Source organism: Tachypleus tridentatus, chromosome 13 (genome assembly GCF_004210375.1).
Source record: "Tachypleus tridentatus isolate NWPU-2018 chromosome 13, ASM421037v1, whole genome shotgun sequence".
In the NCBI taxonomy this organism is placed as follows: Eukaryota; Metazoa; Arthropoda; class Merostomata; order Xiphosura; family Limulidae; genus Tachypleus; species Tachypleus tridentatus.
The window spans coordinates 249,616,509-249,639,047 of record NC_134837.1 but is presented as its reverse complement, the minus strand read 5'-3'; the positions used below and the strand labels follow the sequence as shown (position 1 = coordinate 249,639,047).

The window sequence follows — 22,539 nt, the reverse complement described above, 5'->3', positions numbered from 1 at the left end:
TTGGAGGAACATCCCAGCCTGAGGGAAAAACTAATTACAGATATATATATCTTTGCAACATGGTGGAATACTTCAACCAAAACCCGAAGGCATCTGGCACTCTTCGTCAGGTCCACGGTAGTAATAGTATCACACCACCTATACAACAGGGCCGTTTCCAATCAAGAACAGACCCTTTGGGAATATACATCTGAAGAATGGTAGGAAAGCCACAGTAAGAAAAAACAAACAGTCAGATACATAGACAAGCATATTGTGTAGTGCTACAACCAAAAATAGGGGGCACCTGAAATTGCACATCAGGTTCCCAGTAGGAAGAGATTCAACATCATGGAGCAACAGAGATGGGCAGCTTTCTCTGTTTGCTGAATCCACGTTAGTCCACAAGTGTATGGTTTTGGACAAACATTTATGAATCACAAAACCACTTGAGAGACCTATTAGCAGTGCACCAGAACATCCCATCTCTATGACGTGCATAACTCAAACTTGTGACATAATTGTTTATTCATAGATAACAATAAAATGGAGACATACAACAAACACTTGGCAGCATCTTGAATTGTACATTAGGTCTATGGTAGGAAAAGTTACATCATAACTGACATCAAATACAGTCGAATGATGGATAATGAAAATTAAAAAAAAAAAAAAATGGTCAGGCACCACTTGCCACAGAGTGCATCACAATTAAATATCAGGAGTTCCCCAAAAATGTCATGAAATTTTGAAAGAAAAAAAAGCAATCTTTAACCATTCCAAATTGCAAACATTCAAATAAACAAGAAAGAAATACTAAGTCAGTTGTATAATGGAAAATGTCAACAAATCTGCATACAAAAACTATCCAATTTGTACAGTTCTATTACCAATCAATAAGTGATTTGTAAGTGCAGATGTGAAAAGGGTACTGGTTATGATAGATGTGGTCTCACACACCCATTGGTGGAGATCTGCTGAATGATTATTGGCAGGTGGATATGCAGAAGCAGGAAATTGGTTGGTTGGTTGAATTGGTGTTTTATGGCACAAAGTAGCTACACTATCAGTGCCAAACATCTGGTAAAAAGGTAAAATTAAATTAAGTAAAATTCATAAAAGGAAATTATGGTGAAGCAAAACAAAGTTTGAAAAAAAAACATAAATAGTATTAAACCAATGTTTACATCTAGTCTACAGCAGTAAGAGAAAACTACAGTAATACATGCTGTAAACGACTTTCTGTAGCATAATTGCAATTATCACAACTCACCAGGAAGACTAACAGGTAAGTACAAAAACCACTACCAGTCACCTGAAGATGGCCTTTCCAGTCCTGGTTCTGAGTTATTTGATGTTATGGCCATTTTCAAAAAGTAAAGTAATAAGAGAGTTAAAAGACTTGTAGCAAAATTTTAATAATAATTCACCAGGATGACTAATGGGTAGTTCAAACAGCAGTGTTAGTCACCTGAAGTTGGCCTTTACAGTCCTGTTTTCGAGTTATTTGATGTTACAGCCACTTTCTAATTTCAAATCGAATGAGATGAACTGTGATTCTTAAAAGGAAATTACATTAAAAATGGTCTAATGTACCAATTAAAAAACTTAAAATGGCATTAAAAAGACTAATGGCCTTTAAAAAACTAAAAGCATTTCCACAGTGGGCAGTGTTACCATCACAGATAATAATGTTTAACATTATGGACAAACCTTGGGACAGAACATGTTTAAAATGGTGCTGTCTTTGAGAGTTGTAACAACAGCAGGAAAGTAAAATCTGGATTATTGTGACCTGAGTGTTACACAGGCTACACATTGGTGTACTAGTTCCAGATAAAAGAAAACGATCAGTTAAAAACTGTGACCAATGAGTAGTCTAGTTAAAACAACTTCCTCTTTCTGATCCTTACAAAGTAAGACAGCCAAAGTCCAACATAGGGTTTTATTTGGAAAAGCTTGTTTTCGTGTTACTCACTCCAAGTCTACTACCAGCTGTCCATGTATGGAACACTTCAGTAAAAGATTGAGGGCAGTCTGTAGCTGCTGCGCAATATACCTCATGTTCGACGGCTGACATGAGATGTGAAAGTCATCAACATAGAATGTTTGCAACAGTGAGAGAGTTGTTCAGTGATGGCATTAGTATTTATACTGAAAAGTGTGACACTCAAAACACAGCCCTGAAGAACTCCAACTTCCTGTAGAAAAGAACGGGAAAGTGTTGAACCCACACAAACTTGGAATCTCTTGTCCATTAAAATTTTTTTAATAAAATGGACAAATGGCCACGTAACCCATATATATGGAGGTCTTGCAAAATGCCACACCTCAATGTTGTATCATAAGCCTTCTCAACGTCAAAGAATATTGATACAAGATGTTTTCATTTGAGAAACACTTCTCTGATTAACATTTCAAGTTGAATCAGGTGGTCCATGGTAGAGCCCTGTCTTTGGAACCCACACTGGGTGGGGAGAGGAGGTTGATTCTTGAAACCAAACAAGATGAGCATTAATCATCCTCTCTTAGGTTTTACAGAGAAACATTGTCAAAGCAACTGGATGGTAGTTTTAAGAAATCTTGGGAACCTTCCCAGCCTTAGAGAAAGGCAGGACAACAGCCTGGCACCAGGCATCAGGAAAAACATTCTCCTGCAAGATCTGGATAAAAACAATCAGAAGAATAGCAAGAAAAGCAGGAGATAGATGGTGCAGCATTTCATTGTGTACATCATATACAACTGGCATACTGCCAGACCAATGAAGGGCCAGTTTGAGTTCCACCAGTATAAAGTGATGATTATAGCCATAGAGACAATCAGCTCAAAAGGAAAGAGGTGATTATTCTGTCCAAGTCTTGATGGTTAAGAAGGTGGAGGAAGAACCAGAAATGCTAGATACCTGGGAAAAGCTTTCATCTAGACCACTGGCAGTGCTTCAGGTATCAGGGACTTCCTGGCCATCAGAGAGCAAGATCGAGGGAGACAGAATGATGTTGCCAACTGACCTTTTGAATCATGCCCCATATGACTTTGGAACTGGTAGTAGAAGATATCCTGGTTTTGAACTTAATCCAAGAGTCCTTCTGGCTTTGACGTCTTACCCACCGAGCATGTGCTCAGGCCTGCTGGAAAGAGATGCCGTGCAAAAATGTGGGATACCTAAAGAAATGTATCCTAAACCCATTTTTGTGCCTTCTGTGCCATGAGGCAGGCAGGATTCCACCACAGATGAAGATATCATGGAAAACGTGTCGAGGTTTTAGGAATACATTGAGCAGCTGCTTGTATAATACAGTCAGTTACTGCTGCCACACATTCATCTACTGATGGCTTACAGATGATGGCAGGTTCAAGTTCTGCAAGAGCAGTGAAAGAGGGACAATTTACTTGATCCAGCTTCCACCAGGACACACAGGTTGGGTGGCATCGACCACAACCAGTTTCTCTCAAAATTATTGGAAAATGATCAGTCTTGTGGATTATTGTCAACCCTCCATGAAAAATGGGGTAATAGTGAAGGAGAGTGAATTGAGAGATCAATAGCAGTAAAGGACTAAGTAGGTGCATGAAAATAAGTAGAAGAACCAGTATTGAAAAGAGATAGGTTGTGATCAGAGAGCATACACTACAGAGCAATCCCTCTTATCAATATCAGCACATCCCCAGAGGGGATGATGTCCCTCAAAGTCCCCCAAGATTAAAAAGAGAGATGGCAACTGTTCAAATGGAGCATCAAGGTCTGATTGGTCATGTCTCTTCAGGAGACAGGTAGAGGGAACAAACAGTGACGTTACAATCCAAATAAACACGAATGGCTATGGCCTCTGAGGATGTGTTGAATGACAAAGACAAAGTGGGCACATGCTGATCAACCAACAGTGTTACTCCTCCATGCACTCATCCATCACACAGCCTGTCATTTCTGTACAAAGAAAACTGCCAAAAGGTGACTGTATCAGCAGGTTTGAGAAATGTTTCTTGTAGGGAAAGACAAACAGGATGATAGGAAGCAATCAGTGTTTTGATATCATCCAGATTAGAGCATAAACCTCGACAGTTCCATTGTATCAAGGTGGCCACTTTTATTTATGTGTAGGCAAATTGGGTGAAGAACCCTTCTGTTTATGACCACATCTTTTTTCATTACTGTCTTTATTCGAGGGAAGTCTATCAACCTCCATGGATCCTGCCCTGGATCAGTTGGGCAGGTCTTTGCTGTTGGAAGAGGATTCCAGCAACTGAAGATGTGAACAAATGATCTTTTTGCATCTTGGGGTGGGAGAAGAAATTCTATCCGAGGTAATGCCTGTACCCAGAAGCAAAGGATGTGGATCTTGGGGTTTGTTGGAATGTATGTAATGGATAGAGATGGATGTTGAAGTTGATTCATTAACTTTTTTAACCATGGAGGTCAAAACACTTTCCATTTGGTCTGAGAACAATCCTTTTCAAGTCACAGAGAGATCCGTCTACACTCCCACTGTAGTAGTTGAATGAAGTGCAGCAGCATAGTCCAAGATGAAGTGGCGGACAGCAACTTTCGAGCCTCAGGATAAGTAATGTTATGAATTGTTTTCAAATGTTGCACCTCTTTTTCTTCCAACCATTTCAGACAAGAACAAAAGTAGGATGGGTGAGAGACATTGCAATTGATGCAATGAGGGTCTGTTTCACACTCATATGCATCATGGTCCTTGCCACCACAAAAACACGTCAAGGAACCACAACAAGACATTTTCGAGTGGCCAAACCACTGACACTGGAAATATCTGAGAGGGTTTGGGATGTATGGTCATATCCTGCAATTAAGATAACCTGCCTTGATGGTGGCAGGTGGATGTAATGATGTAAATGTCAGAATGAGGACACTGGTCGACATCATAATTCCATCTTTATGAGTGGAGATATGCCTCACTGCAGAAACTCCTCGGGTGGAGAAACCAACAAGAATCTTCGACTCATAGATGCTCTTCAAATACCTCTCAACAATAACTCCTCATGATGAATTCAGAGTAGCATGAAGTATAACCTCAAGAGGTATATCCCCAATTGCCTTTTAATGCAAGAGGAGTTCACTGTGTTGAGATGTGATATTTCCACCAATATATCACCAAATTGAAGCTTCTTTACTGACTTTGGAGAGCCAGCAAGTCCCTCTAGTCCCTTCTAAATGAAAAAGGCAGACATTTGCCCTAAAGGTTTGTGTGAAAGAGAATGTAGTATAAAAAACTGAGGTACAATAGGTGTTACAAATGTGAAGATTGCTGCTCAGAATCTTCAAGACATGGTCGTTTACCTAGACTGTTTTTTCATTATTTTATTTAAGTTTTTAGTTGGAGGATTTATAACAAAAAAAGGAATATTTCAGTGCCTACTGACCCCACCCACCATGGAGCCCTACAAGGAGATGGACTACGATACCAAACAAGGACACTGCAGCAATAACAGGGTTTCGTAAGCACCATACCCAAACACCAGCATCAGATACAATGTCCACAACACCTTTTGAGAACATCCAACAGTGGTATTTGGCCGACCCTAGCCTAAGTGGAACAACCAACTGACCCAAGAGGAACCACCCCAAGGCTGCCTGTCTAGAGGAATTTAAGGCCAAAGTGGTGTTGTAGGGATGGACCCCTCAACCATCAGGATCCTCTCCTCCCTTTCATGGGTCACCATGTTCAGCAAACACACAGGTGGATGTTCAGATCCTAGAGAAGAAAAACTGAAAGAACAGAACCTTCTGTGGGAGGTCCCCCTCACCATGTAGAGAAATCCACACAGAGGGAAAGCAAGAGATAAAGTAGTGGGATGCATTGAAAATTTGCACCAACAGAGGGCAATGCTAGTTAAGAAAAGGTATTTTTTTGAGAAATAAGATATTGTATTGGAATTTACATAAACCTAAAAATAGAAAGAAACTGCAAGAGTTTTAATCTGAAAATCTTTCACAAGTCTGGTTATGATAACTACATAAAGTGAGATTCAAACAATTGGAATGCTATGGTACATTTACAACTCAGCAATTATATTTATATACTGCTGGCCAATAAACATAAAGAAAAAATATTCAATTTGCATTGTTAGACTCAACTACTTATTTGAGTAGAGCTTCGAGAGATGAAAGTAGGAAAAGGGAAAATAAAAATAAAAAACCTTTTTTAACATTTAATAGGGAAAATATGAACACTATGAAAGTAGCCTAAATACGAGCTGGTCAAAATTTTAAGACCATACTGAAATGAAGCGTTAATCAGTAAACACGTAACAAAATTTAATCATTTGTGTTCAAGCATTAGCATTGTCAACATCTCCCACTGACATCTCCCGTGTTACATTGGGTAAAAACAGGGCAAAGGCTAAAATGTTGACAGAGTTTGAATGTGGCAGAATTGTTGAGCTGCAAAAGTAAGGTCTCTCTCAACGTGCCATCTCTGGTGAGATTGGGCATAGTAAAACTGCTGTTGTAAATTTCTTAAAAGAGCCTGAAAGATACAGAACAAGAATTTCAAGTAGTCAGCCTAAGAAAATTTTGCCTGCATTGAGCAGGAGGATTTGACAGGTTGTCTGGCAAGATACCAACCAATCGTTGAACCAAATTAAGGCCATTACAAATGCAGAATGCAGCTAAAGAACAATAAGATGGCATCTACAAGAGAAAAGATTTAAAAACCATAAACGTCTCCAAAGACCACGCCTCCTTTCATACCATGAAACAGTTTGGTTATACTTTGCTGAGAAGAACCAAACATGGGACGTAGAAAAGTGGATGAAGGTTTTGTTCTCTGATGAGAAAAAATTTAACCTGGATGGTCCAGATGGCTTCCAACGTTACTGTCACAATAAGAATATACCACTGGAGACATTCTCTACACGACACATTGGAGGAGGTTCTATCATGATCTGGGGTGCTTTCTCCTTCCATGGAACAATGGAGCATCAGGTTATACAGGGGCATCAAACAGTAGCTGGCTACAATGGCATGTTGGATAGCATCCTTATTGCTGAAGGCCCTCGCTTGCGTGGAAACGACTGGATCGTTCAGCAGGACAAGGCTGCAATCCACAATACCCGCAAAACAAAGGACTTTTTTCATAGCGAATAACATGATTCCTTTGGACCATCCAGCGTGTTTGGCCAAACTGAACCCCTTTGAAAATGTTTAGGGGTGGATGGCAAGAGAAGTCTATAGAAATGAACGTCAATTCCAAACAGTGCATGATCTTCGTGAAGCCATCTTCACCACTTGGAATAACATTCCAGCCAGTCTTCTGCAAATGCTTATATCGACCATGCCAAAGCGAATGTTTGAAGTTATTTGCAATGACGGCCATGCAACTAACTACTGAGACGTCTTGTTGGGCATTTCCTACACTGTTTAGAACTTCTTTTTGGTATGATCTTAAACTTTTGACCAACAAGTATTTAGGCTAATATCATAGTGTTCACATTTTCCCTATTAGTTTTTTTTTTATTTTACCTTTTCTTATTTTCATCTTTCGAAGCTCTACTCAAATAAGCGGTTGAGTCTAACAATGGAAAATGCATACTTTTTTTCTTTATGTTCATTGGCCTTAAGATTGTGGCCAGCTGTGTGTGTGTGTGTGTGTGTGTGCATAAGTGGAACCCCTCTAAGCGGCCACCACTTAGATTCCGCCATCCCTTGAAAGTGGTCATTCAATCACAGTCCCTTTTTTGTTTACATAATCCCTAATTATGTACAGTGGAACACCTCTGATCAGTCCAGTTTGTCTCAATCCCAAATGTGGCTGCTTTAAAGAGGTTCCACTGTATATATCTTATGACAATAATCTGCAACATAGAACCACAATAAACATTTGATACATATGTTAACAAATGTCACTTCCCTGTACACATTACCTGTAGAACCTAAGCCAGATATAAAAACAAACTCAATAACAGAAAAAAGGAAGAATAAACAACATAAACTCCATGAAGGAAACAAAATGCACAAACTCAAATGTACTAATAGGTGTTTTACCATATCATTGCTATGTGGCCAAATATACCATAAATATTTGGAAACATATCTTAAAAAAATACAATAGAAGGAGTAAACTTATTTTTATACAAAAACCAAACATTTAAATCAAAGCACAAGTATTACCCTTTATGTTTTTCAAATGGAACAAAATGCTTGAACAATACTTTACACAACAGACAACAGTTTCCTGATGATGACCACGAGTTATTGAAACATTACAATAGATTCAAACAATTCACTCTGAAGTATACATCTGAGCTTTATTTAAGGTTGAGAGTTGTCAAAAGTTAAACTTGGTAATCTGATGTCACAGTTTCTTTGAAGGTATATAAATTCACAATGTGTATCAACTGCATAAGTAATTCTTTTATGTCTCATTTTTAGCTAGTTCTTTTTATTCTACTTCTAACATTTATGCATATCTCCAAATTTTTAAAAACAAATTTCAAATCATCCATATACAAGGTAAACTAACAAACTTAAATTCACAATTTTGAACTAGTTTAACAATAACCAAATTATCTTTCTTGTTTCACATCTCCTTTTACAAAAACTTTATAATTAATTGGCCACAAAGAGGAATTATCTTGCTATTTCAGTAATAAATTTATGTGAACTGTTTTATGCCAAAATATAAGAACTGTTTGTTTATTTTAAATTTTGCACAAACTACACAAGGGCTATCTGCTCTAACAATTCCTAACTAAGACTACAGGTAAGGCAGCTACACATCATCACCACCTTTTCCTACTGTCCAATCTTGGACTTCTCTTTTACCAACAAATAGTGGGAGGATTGACCATCTCATTACAATGCCTGCATGACTGAAAGGGTGAGCATGCTTCATGTGAAAGAGATTCAAACAGGGACCCTCAGATTAAAAGTTAAGCAACCAAATCACCAACATAAGAACCAATTATGAGAAATATAAGTAATACTTACCAAAATAACTTAGTTTCTTAGACTGCATTTTTGTTCTAATTAGTTCCAGTGGACTTATCACAGTGACACCAATAACTGTAAAAAGTAAAAAGTATGTCATTGATGTGTGTGTGTGTGTGATTATTCATATTTTTAACACTCTTTCAAGAAATTAGAAAAAACCAGAAAATGCAAGATACATAAAAACAGATTTGAAAACAGTTTAGATAAAAATTTATTTTTATTGCATACCTCAAATTAATTGACAAAAGTATTTAAAATAATTAAGAACTTTTACAAAATAAAATGAAATTCATCCACATAATTAAAGATGGAACTCAAAAACTAAGTCATCACTACAAATTAAAATGTTACATATTTTGAAACAGAACAACAGTCACATACAAAATAATCCTACAAGACCTAAAGAGAACTACTATACTATTTATTGTTACTTACATCAACAGTACTGTTTATACCATTTAATATAACAAAAGCCATTTTTATTCTAAATTAATTTACTATTAGTATACTTTTATTATAAATAGTTTCACATTCTTAGCTTTATACAAGCATTTAGAACTAAATTAAATATAGTAAACTTGTTGAACTTTACAATATATCAGTGAGATTATAGCTGATAATAACAGTAACAGTGGGGTTACCAAACAGATAAATATTATAATCTTTATATGTAAAAAACATTTTGTTAATCATACTGCTTGTAAGGTGTTTTTTACTTTTGTTTTAATCACATATCCTGCTCGGATGGAAAGTTAATATTCAGTACATTAGTATGTACTGTAGGCATTTGATTTGCACATTAAGGTAAACCTAATTTTAAGGTTTTATAGACATTTATTTAGTCTACTTATATGTACACATATGTATGCATTTACTAATACTGTTTTTCATGTTTAAATGAACCTAACTTGAATTTATATACATTATTCATAGTCTATGTACATATTTAACAATATTGGTTTTTGTGTTTATGGTAACCTAATTTCATGTAACACATATTCTTATATCTCAAATATATTTATACAACCTAAAAAAACTCACAAAAGTAAAACAAGTCTACTCTTAGTATAAAACTGGTATTTCTAATGCATTAAATTTCAGTTAACTGAACCACGGTTGTTCATGAAATATGTAAGTTATGTATAAAAGCACTACACCCTTCTTAACAACACCCACAACAATGGAGAAACTAAATGACACATTTCTAATGTGAAATTACATGTTACCTTTACAAATACAGAAATTATTTGTACCTCTTGCAGTTGCTCCAGATAGCATAGGAACCCATACTGGTTGATTTGGAGCTGTGAAGTTTCGTACTAGATAATCACGAAATTGGTCATATAAGGTGAAGTAAATCACAGTGGCTGGAACAGCCATAACTCTTTTAAGGAAAAAAGGAACACATGTATTGTTAACACTAAAACACCAGATGTTTCATGAATTCCATGAAATAAATATTGAAAATATGTATGCTGTATAAAAAAAGATATTTATATTACTGTATTTTAACTTACAAAAATATAAAAACAGCTATATTAATCTTAAATAATACCATAATTACAACTGTTTGCAACTAACAAGTATCTTATCTGAATCTGGACTTAATAGCCACCACATTAAAATAGGGTATCATCTAATTTTCCAAACAAATACCAGTTACACGGCAATGGCACATGAGCTGAACACATTTGTAAAAATAATAAAAATGATATATTTATGTTTTTGAAAAATTGTCAAATAACAGTTATAACCAAAAACCAATTTTTCACCTAAGAGAATTCACTCTTATTATAAAATGTTTCATAATAAAAATTCGTTGAAAGAGAAAAAATGTTCTAATATTTATTTATGCAGCTTTGAAGGCTGCATATATAATGTTTAAAAATAATGTAAAGCTTTACAACATAGCAAAAGTTCAGTAAGCTTAGAAATTACTAAACATTTGTGTGAATAAACTGAAAAATGCAAGATAATGAACATGAAATTACAAAGTATTTTCTTAACTATGTACTAAAAACCAAATTTATTGTAAATTCATGTCTCAGCTGTTTGTTTAGTACAAGGACTTACTCATTTCCAAAAGATAAATTTCCACACTTTACAAACTAAGATTTCACACTTGCAGTATTTTTTGAAATAAACAGAATACACACTAGTGTATATATTACGGATATATGAAGAGAATAATGCATACTAATGTGTATGAAAATATATTAAAATGAGTTTTATCAAATATAGTTTTGAAAGAAATAACCGAGAACAAACATAAGAATTTAGTAGAAAACTTTAACATAACAGTGATAAGAAAAAAAAGAGGCTAGAATAAACTGCAAATATTTAAAAACTCAAACATTGGAAAAAATTTCAACAAAATTAAAATTTAGTGTTTACTTCTTTTGAGGTACACAGTAAAAAATGTCAAAAGCATACTTGTATAAATATTACACATGCAAAAATACACTTACATCAGTTCTCTTAAATTTTTCATACACATGTAATAATCAATAAGTATTCCTACTAACTGTTTTTAAAGTCAAAATCATGGATAATATCTGACAATTATGTATTATTGATCAATTATGTGAAAGTTAAAATAAAATCAATAAATAAAATGCAACGTTAACTTGGTTGGCAATTAGAACATTTATTGAGACCACTGAAGTAAAAATGTATTCTCAATACTTTATTTTAATTAAAATACTAATATGCATATCAGCCATCTTGAGAATACATTTACCAAACCCCTCAAAAGCCTCCACTTAAAAATCATTCTGATGTTTCAAAAGTATTTTTTCATCCTCAAGTATAAAGCTTATCAATTATATATTTATTTTAAAATACAATTTATTATGATAAATTAGCATATTAATAATATCAAATTAAGCTCAGGTGTACATTTACAGTTGTGACACAGTATTACAGTGTTATTTAGGCTTAATTCAAATCCTATATAAAAAGGATCAACTTGTGAAAATGAATTTGCTTTAAAATAATTTTAAAAAATACAGCACTGCAAGCATTTATTGGATGATTTTACTATTAATAGTTTTTTTTTTTTGACACAACACCATACAACAAATTTACTCTAAAGAAACTAAATTCTAAAAAAGTAGAAAATATATCTTACAAAGTAGGTGGAAGCCCACTCCATAAAGAACCTAATCCTTCTGTTCTGGTAATTTTGACAAATGCATCCTTATCAAAAGATTGAGAAAAATATAAAGTATTATATTCAAAGTTTCTTAAGATATTAAAATTACAGAAGTTCAATTGTAACAGCAAAAGTTTTGTATCATAGGTGAACTCCATATAAAAGTAGCTGAATACACAAATTGTTTAAGATAGTTGTTTGACAAAAAAAGAAATTTTTATCAAGATACTGATGTCTGTAGATAAAAATGCTGATTGCCTCTTGGAAAAAAAAGGACATGCACCTTAAAAGACATCCTTGTACACTTTAACAATACATAAACTCAAACAAACCAAAGTAAACAAGTATGTATAAGAAACAGTTTATATAGACTTTGCAAAAGAAAACTCTGATTTCCAGGACTTACAAATTCTGCCTTGGATTGAATTTGCATTTTTGTCCATAAAATGAGTTCACCAGCAAAAACTGAAACTGTACTGTGTCTCCCAACTTATGAGACTTACAATGACTAACAGAAAGCATAATTAAAGCTGATATAGTTTATTTATTAAAAAAAAAAGTGGATAATTTCATAAAGAAGTTGTTTTTAATTGAAACTGCAATTTCAGGACTTTTTCAAGACCAACATTAAAAGCTATTTTTCCATGACTTTCAAGATTTCAAAGTCCCATAAAACCTTAAAGAAATCACACCCAAATAACAGTCACATGAGTTGTACTATTAACCACACACACAATTTGACACTTATTTAATTAATAATAGTCTACAACAGAATACACAAAGCAGATTGTTTTAGTCAGTTTTCTTGATCTTAGCTTGGAATGAATAAATTTAATGGAGTTACAGTAAGAAATACTGTTATTGTAACTACAGGTTGTTTCTAACTACTTTTTTTTTTTTTTACATTAGATGGCATTTAAATAAAATTTCACATTAGTTTGTGTAAGTGCTCAAATCTCCTCCCACACACACAAAAGTGCTGTGACATTATCATTTTAACAGCAGATAAAAAATTAAAATAATAAGTTGATACAATTGGAAATAAAACGAAACTGAAAAACTAGTGGCATTCAAAAACTAAGGTTTCTGTTTGAAAAACATTTATCAGCATTGTATCCACTGTTACAATTGTAAAACTAAGCAACTGATTATACTGTTCTTTACAATGTATACAAGTTCATTTAAAATTAGGTTATACATATATATTGGGTGTTCATTAGTATAAAAGAAAGGTAAATTGATTACCATCTATGGAAATTATTGAACATATATACAACCAATATATATATAACCAATTAACAAAGATACACAACATTTCATTTTATGCTCAAACAGTGTAAGTTTTGTTTCAACATCCAAAAATGAGTCAATGCTATTGGCAGCGATATTATTCAATACATGTTCAAACATGGAGTCAAGTTTGAACAAAGTTTGGTCCATAAAAAGATTGTATTTATCATCAGAGAACTTCCAAAACATGCTGGAATGTACAACAGGCAAAAAATGTAATTTATGTGTATGTGTTCATGCATGCTACATTATTTAATTATTATTTAGTTATGCAATTTTTAATTGAAAACAATAAATATTTATATGTATAATAAACCAAACTTGTAAAAACATAAAAACATCAGTTACCAAAGTTCCAGTAAAATGACCAGGTCTTCTATACCAGTACGGTGAAGTTACTGGTCCATTTCCATTGGAATTTCCATTTCCACAAAAACACAAGTGTTCCATCAAACCATTGCAATACAGGAAACATTTATTCCGCATGAATTCCTTTTGTTGAGCTTGGAGTCGAATTTTCACAACGTCAAGAGGAGTAACTAAATTAAAAATGAAAATTAATATTGTTCCCCAGGTTTACATTGTTTTGTAAGCTCACACACAAAAACAGAACAAAGATAGGATGAATGAGGTATTTCAACACTTATGTAGGCGTGAAATAAGGAAAACATAAATTTAAAAAATTCTGTTATTTTCACGCCATAAGAAATTTCCGATATGCAAAAAATAAGTACATATAAAAGTACAACACGTGTATATTATTATCTAATGGATCCAATAGACAACCCTTCATAAAGAAACTGTTTTGGTTAAATTCCATTGGAGCAATGTATTAAGCAATTTAGATCCAGAAACAAAGATACTTATCACAGTTCTTAATATAGCTGTTTCACAGCTTTTTGGAACATAGAACATTAGTACACTTCATTGTGTATAATGATATGCTTCTCATTCATTATTTATCTGCTCATAAAAAATGCAACTTGTAAAACCTAAACAAGCAGTCAAATCTATGACTGCTTTATCACATTGACAATTTTTGTTTTGTATGAAATAGTAAAAGCTATGATACAGCTTGGAATGTTATCACTAGCTTTATTGAGCTAAATGAAAAAGAATTTCTTCCTTTCAAAATCTGGTGTTCGACCAAAAGTCCTCTCTAAAACAGGCAAGAAGAACTAGTTATAAGAAAAATACCAAGTTTGCAAAAAAACCAAAACAAAATTTACCAATCAAATGAGTGATGCCAGGGTTTAAGAAACTACAAAACAAATGAAGTAGGAAGACACTGTTGCTTCAGATAGATGTGAGAGGGATTATGAACCTCTTTACTGACAACATTAAATTTGATTTCAAGGTTTTCTGTGCTTACATTAGCTCCTACACGATACTCAAATAGTCAAAGATAATAAATACCTTTTTCAGAGATGTCAAAATAAAACAACCCTGAAAATGACAAAGTCAAAGCATTAAGCAGCTTTGTTACCAATATCTTTAGCACTAAAGAAGAGATTCCTGAGTAATTTAATTAATCTCTTTAAAATTAAGAAGAATTATACCTTCTCTTCTTGTGATTTCTAGCAAATAAACACATATTATGAAAGCTCAGAAAACATGTAAAATATCTAGAGTAAAAATACCACATCATATGATGTGTATATTAAAACAATGAAAATGTTTAACAGAGAGCTAATGAGGCTTTGACTGTTATTTTTCAGTACTTTTGACTAGAGAGAAATTCCAGATGATTTGAAAATTACCAAAATTAACTGAAAGAAAGTAGGAATAAATTACAGGGGTTGAAAATGAGGTAACCACTTTTTAGATGGTCTGACTGGGTGAACGACAAAACTTTATCATAAAGTATCAAAACATTCATAATATTTTTTCATCAACTAGTCAAGCCATCACAAAACTTACATTATAAAGTGATTATGATGGTCTTTAAATGAATTTTTATAAATAATTTAGAAAAGCCTTTTGAAAATCTACCATTAATTTATGATTTGTAGCTTGGTTTCAGGAAATGTTTCTGTGAAGGGCTTCTGCTTGTTTTGGAAAAGGGCTCTTCAGTTGATGTTCTGTATCTTAACTAGAGCTAAGTAATTTAATCAGTTACTTATGAATAGTGATTATATCAATTCCTATCATGTGGACTAAATGATTAAATCTAAATTACTATTTCTGATAATTACTGTTTTGATTTTCCAAACAAGTGATTAAACTAAATTACAGTTAAATTTTTTGTCATGGAAATAATCAACTTACTGAAATTAGCACTCCTGATTAGCCTATTTTTGATTTTTTCCCATTATGTAAATAATCAAAATGCTTCAACAAAGCTTGCTCACACATCTTTGTTATAGCACAACTGCTGAATTTTGAGCTGTTTTTTTTTTTTTTTTTTGAATTTTGTGCAAAGCTACTCAAGAGCTATCTGTTCTAGCCAGCCCTAATTTAGCAGTGCAAGACTAGAGGGAAGGCAACTAGTCATCACCATCCACCACCAACTCTTGGGCTACTCTTTTACCAATGAATAGTGGGATTGACCATCACATTATAAAGCCTACATGGCTGAAAGGGCGAGCACGTTTGGTGCGATGGGGCCTCGAACCCACAACCCTCAGATTATGAGTCAAACAATTTCGAGCTGTTTATTGGAAAAAAGATACGTATCTGGCAACACCCACCACCAACAACACTTTTGTTGTTTGTTTGTACCATGGTTTAAGGAACACTGTACTAATTGATTAATTGGGAGACTGATTAGTTAATTAAAAATACCACTAACTGCCCATCTTTAATCTTGACTTATAGAAAACTTTCAATTAAGTGCTCTACAAGGTGTTATTTTGGTAAGATGGATGTTTATGGAACTGGTGATAAAGCTGAGAAGTGAATACAAAAATTGGCTTACTATTTGGTAAAAAAAAGAAAAAAAACAGTGTTGATAAAAAGACATTTTTTCAACTGACAAATATCATAATGATATCCCTCAGGGTTCTGTTTTGTTGTTCATTATTCACACTAGCAATTTAGTTAGCTTCTTGGATAATAATATCTTCATATTAACTGAAGATGAGCATACTGACAAGTGCTAATTGAAATGAAACTGCATTTCTTCTTTAAAAGGATCTTATCTGAAAATGAAATATGATTTTAAAACATTGATAATTTAGTACAATAATTAGGAAAAATATTTCCTTTTAATGTAAGATGTTCAATAGTGATTTAGAATAAATAAAGGTAGATTCCGGTGTTAAGATGTGGAAAGATTAAGAAATGTTCCAAGATCTATTAAGAAAAAAACAACAACTTTGGGACCAATAAAATTACTGACATCATGTAAAGACCGATAAGGTTTTAGTTTACATCCCATTACCAGAAGAAATGTATCAATATCCTGAAATTGTATACAGAAAAATAATTAATTTTCAAATGTTTAAAAGAGGTTTAAACAATTGCACTTTTTCAAAATAACACAAAAGAATTAAAAGTAATAATATTCAGTTTTTAGGTTTTTTAAAAAGGTACAAAGTCAATGTATCCTGTCACATAATAAAATACTAAACCTTTCAACATGAACCAAAATTATCAGGTGAAGGAGTAAAAACTGTATAGTTACTACCAACAAGTAGCCTCAAGTGGACAAAGTCCCATATTGTACAAATCCAAGTGACTAATTCAAGAAGCAGGTATTTGATCCAAATCAGACTTATGAGTAGCTGGCCTAATAAAGAAAGGTGTCAAATATTGAGTCATAATTCCTCCAGGATCAACAAAAGAAAAAATTCAGGATTCCTGGACCAAACAGCAGGGTATGTTGGGTTAGCTACTTTACTGACAACAGTATTTGAGGTAAGTTTTTGAAACTTGTGGATTACAGAAATTATTCTGTAATCCACAAGATGGGATTAAAGACCACAGTCCATAACAGGACAATGTATAACACATTGTCAGAGAAAACCATGGTCGATGCTTTGTCAAGAAAACAATGATTACATCATCTAAGTAATGTACTTATACACAATACCAGGATAAAGGGCATATTGACAAGGGTGGAGAATTCACAAATTAGATATTACCAAGGGCATTTAAGGTGGGGGGAGGGAGGGTATAAAAGACTGGAGAATGTGAAACCAGTGTGCTAAGATGGGCAAAGTCAATTTTGAAAAATAGCTATAAATGTCAGCAAATAGTATGTTCCTGAACACCTTTCACCACTGCTTCTATCACTGATAGAGCAATCACAAACTATACAAAAACACTGTTGAGAAGCACAAGCTTTCCATAGCCACTGTTCATATGGTCAACTTAAAAAATGTCTTTCTCCACACTGCTTCTGACAACATTTGTTTTTCACAGATAAATCAAATGAAGGTCATGCCATTTCTATGTTTCAATAAAATTGGAATGAAAAAATTTTCATCATACAGTGAACAATAAAGTGGGTATGAAATAGGACAATAAATAAAAATTAAGAGAAAGTGTTTACCACCTAGTGGTACATTATAAAACTAAAAATAACTGCTTTATATAATTCATACATAATACAACATCCCTCATAAGTTTTCATTTCTCCATGATTCACAAGATAAAAAATTATTTACAAACAGTATAATCTCACACACTGTATAAATATGGTTAAAAAAAGTATATCTAATTAACTATATTCAATACCAAGTTGCTTTTTAGTTTTACTCTAAGAAAACAACTTGCTATAAACAAAAGTTCATATCAATTACATAAAATAATTACTTTAAAATATTTTTAAAATTATTAATAGTAACCTGACTTGTTCTTATGTGAAATTTTTCCTCTAGCTAGTTTTAGTTTGCAAATTACATAACCTTATGAACTGGTAAATACCAGTTCTTACAGTTTTATAATTTTCTATGAAAGAGGTAATTAGAGGTGTAAAGTTACAATAGTCGTGATTGTTTTTTTGGTTCAGAGGTTTAGAATACACTTGACTAACTGCACTGTATTCTAATAACTTGCTCTTGTGATATTATATTCCACTCATCTACCTAGACCAAAAAAATACATGTAGTCAAGAAAGTTAAAAAAATGCAAGGTAACATAACCTTGACTATTTATTGTAATACATTTGTGGTGTAGCAAAATACTGATATAATTATATAAAAGAGTAATGATAAAGGTCAGGCTATTGTAGGTAGAATTTTCAAGTGTTAGTAAGTATTACATTTGTAAGTTATCAGAATGTTAAACCATCTACATTGTTATAGTTCACATTCTCAGTTTTTTTTACATTCACCACAACAGTATTTACCTGTTTCTCAAGGCAGCTGGTGTGGGTATTAAAACTTTTATTAAAATAAAGTGGAGAACAACATTTTAATCTAAAAAGGTCAAAACATTGTGCTCTACATATTTTAATAAAAGTTTGAATACTTGTACCAGCAGTCTTGAGATACATTTTTAGTTCAAGTGGATTTCTTGTCATCACATATTTACCTGTTTGTCAAACTTTCATCTTGTATGATTTGATACTGGAATATGACTTCATATATATATATCATGATTCAAATATATAAATGTCAGCTTTAATAGTGACTTAAATCATTACAGCAACACTGCTAAGCATGATCATGTATCAATATTCTAGCACAGTACTTTGTTTATAATCTTTTCATTGAAAGACTCGAGCTTTGAAGTAGCAACAAACATGAATATGATTATGTTCATAATAATATAGTTATGGAAATATGACTGATTTTAAGACACACATTTACAATTATGTGTAACAAAAAGAGCAAGTCAAATCTATAGTTATTATCACGTATATTAGAAATATGAAGCGTGGATTTTTTCAAATATTACAAATGTAAATTTACATAATACAGTAGATTACACTGAATAGTTTACCTATTTGTACAAGTTTTGTTACCATTTGTCTTTTAATTTAGAATTTATTTTAAGACCACCTAACTTAAATTTTGAAAACAAACTCCAGTTGGGAACATTTACTCAAATTCATAAAAACTTGAATAAGCAACTTTTACATCATTAATATACGATAATTACAAGAAAGTGTAGAACAGAACATGAACATCAGAAATAGTAGAACGTATTCTAAACAATTTTTAGTTATCCAAATTGTAATGTCACAATTCTGTTATACATCGTTTTAAATATCCCAATTTTTAGAAATACAGTTTTATGAAGATATAACAGTTTTACGTTTCTTAAGTAGGTAAATTATTACGATCATTTTGAAATTACTTATAACAGAATATTATAAACTATACGCGAACACTGATTTAAGGTAGAAGTTACCAAATAAAGACGTTATAACAGCTCCAGAACAAGACGATATCATCCGCTCTAGTGGAGTTAGGTCGTTGTTGAGGTTAATATCAGCGTCATCAGAATCACGACGATCAACTCGATTTTCCGGGTTCACTGACATCTTAATTTTTTTAGTTAAAAAGTACCACAGGCTCTAAACAATTCTGGGAGCTGAAACCACAGAACCTAAAATATAAAAACATAATAAAAAGATCAAATTTGCTTTTGATTTTTGATACTACGGCTAGATCATTAATTCACATGCTACTTAAACTTGTTTTAACATTCACTTAAATAGTTATTACATATGATTTATTAGTCATATTACTTTCCCTTTAAACTTCTATTAAAAACTAGCAGTATTTAATATTTTTAATTTATATTTACATATGTGGGTAAAAACTAAAACTAACGTGGTCATTGTATAACATCTATTTACATTCAGTTACAATACAAAATAACATTTCATCATACACACCACTTGCTTTAGACACTTGGAAGAGGGCGTTAAAATAAATTTTATGTATCATCACTGAACCCCCAAACACGTTTATAATTTGGGAATTTATATAATATTCCAATATTAAAATAGAAATAAATAAAAATCAATTGCGACTAAATGAAGTAATAAGAAATAAAACAATGTGAAGACTATGTCAAAAATTTCAAAATCAATTAATAGCAACATTAGACTCTCACATTAATTAAATCTATCGCACCCTTGTATGTCAATGGAAAGTTAAAGAACATAAAACAGGAATATTCAGGATTGAGTTCGGGAACTCCTGGACCTGACAGTATTAGTAATCAAGTTCTTAAAACCATGACCGATACTAACCTTAATCACCTGATCTCAATCTTCAATCTTTCTCTATTCTCAGGATACTACCCAAACTTATGGAAAACCGCGTTAATTAAACTCATACCCAAAAAGGATAAAAATCATTGTAACCCAAATAATTACAGACCGATTAGTCTTCTAAACACCCTTGGCAAACTTATGGAAAAATCCATCACCAATAGAATTACTTGCTTCCTTGAGACTAACAATCTAATCAACAAAAACCAAAACGCTGGTAGGAAAAACAGACAAACCACTGACCATCTCGCTCGCCTCACAGAATCAGTATTTAAAAGATTTAACCGGAAACAAACAACCGTCGCTACCTTTTTAGATGTCCAAAAAGCATTTCACTCTGTCTGGCATGATGGCCTACGCCACAAAATTTTAACCATCGGCATCCCTGACATTCTCGTCCGTTGGATATCCAGCTTCCTCACTAACCGTAAGGCTAGTGTTAAGATAAATAACTCGGTCACACACCCATTCAGCTTAAACACAGGCGTTCCCCAAGGTTCTGTACTCAGCCCAATACTTTACAATACATATATTAATGACATATCTTTTCCCTCACTGAACTTGACCCTCATCTCCCAATATGCGGATGATATTGCTATTTGGAGCACCTCGTGCAACCCCCATACTGCAGCCTCACGAGTTCAAGCAACCCTTTACGCAGTATCTCAATGGTGTAATAAATGGCGTGTCGTCTTAAATCCCACAAAGTCACAAGCTATTGCCTTCTACAGAAAAGTTAATAAATTTAGGAAAAAAATCAAAAACATTAAACTTAACCTCAATAAAACTGACATCATTTTCACAAAGTCTATAACCTTTCTAGGCCTTATCTTAACTCATAATCTTTCCTGAACACCACACTTCCAGAAAGTCGCTACCCGGGCAAGTAACAGAATCTTCTTTCTAAAACGTATTAGCGGCCCCAACAAAGGCTGTTCTCCCAAAACCATTTTCGCAATATATAAAGCATTCATTAGACCCATGTTCGTATATGGTAATGCAGCCACATGTAACATGACTGAAAGACAACACTCAATATTACAAAACCTGCAAAACCGCACCATTAAAATTGCTTACTGCCTCCCTAACTACACTCTCGCAACATACCTCAACTCTTCAACTCAACTCTTACCAATTAAGGATCGATTCATCAAACTTACCAAACGTTATTATACTAAAGCTTCTGAGAGAAACTTCCAAACTCGACAATTATTCCGAATGGCAGATACCCCTCGTGCCTGGACAAAGTATACTTCACCATTAAATTGGACTACTAATCACAGTGACCAATACTAACCATTAATGTTAGAACAGACAACAGAGTGTTACCCATTTGTATGTCATTAATGTTTTTTACATTCTAGGCTGAACACTGGGTGGATATTTATTTTTTCGGTACCCATCCAATGAAAGTGGTTTTCTCCAGGTACTCCGGTTTCCTCCACATCTAATTTCTCGCCATTGGATTTATAGATCTCCGGCACCCTGGCCCTGAAAGAACCTTCTGCCTCTACTCCTACCTCTATCTACTTATCCCTTTTTCTCTCCCCGTATTACTCTCTTTTTTTCTCCCTCTCTCTCTCTCTACCCATGTCCCCCTCTTTGTCACCGGTCCCCTGAAGAATGTGTGACCTGCTGCAGCCTTGGTCTCCCTGCTCGTGATCATGATTATTTCCGTCAAATGCAATCTAGTCCAGCTCTCCCGTTCCTCAACTTCCATATTTTATAGCTATATTCTGTCATACACCAGTCAATTCGTTTTTCCTTTTTTCACGACACGACCCACCTTATACACGTGTGGGGCTGAAGAGAAACAAAAGTTTCTGAGCGCCCCGGGTTTGCCTTAGGGGTCTCCCCTAAGGTCTTTAAAAGCTAAAATACTACCAGTCTAAAATAAAATAAAATAATTGAGTTCGAGACATTCAATAACAAGTATAGTTTATTTTTTAAATTTCGCGCAAAGCCACACGAGAGCTATTTGTACTAGTCGT

General features: G+C 33.5%; 1 protein-coding gene across 3 annotated transcripts in view; it reads right to left on the bottom strand.

Moving 5' to 3' along the window:
• The window catches only part of LOC143237122 (mitochondrial glutathione transporter SLC25A40-like), a 48,288-nt gene extending 27,985 nt beyond the window's left edge, over positions 1-20,303 (bottom strand). Inside the window, exons 1-6 of one of the 3 annotated variants that reach the window (XM_076476016.1) lie at positions 20,168-20,303; positions 19,678-19,875; positions 13,726-13,916; positions 12,064-12,131; positions 10,187-10,317; positions 8,931-9,005 (exon numbers count right to left, since the gene is read on the bottom strand). In XM_076476016.1, coding sequence (XP_076332131.1) covers positions 8,931-9,005; positions 10,187-10,317; positions 12,064-12,131; positions 13,726-13,916; positions 19,678-19,810 — 598 coding nt within the window. In that variant the 5' untranslated portion in view covers positions 19,811-19,875; positions 20,168-20,303. Of the gene's footprint in view, positions 1-8,930; positions 9,006-10,186; positions 10,318-12,063; positions 12,132-13,725; positions 13,917-19,677; positions 19,876-20,076 lie in introns of all 3 variants that reach the window. The other 2 variants (XM_076476013.1, XM_076476014.1) reach the window with 2 other exon arrangements.
• Between the last annotated feature and the right edge of the window lie 2,236 nt (positions 20,304-22,539).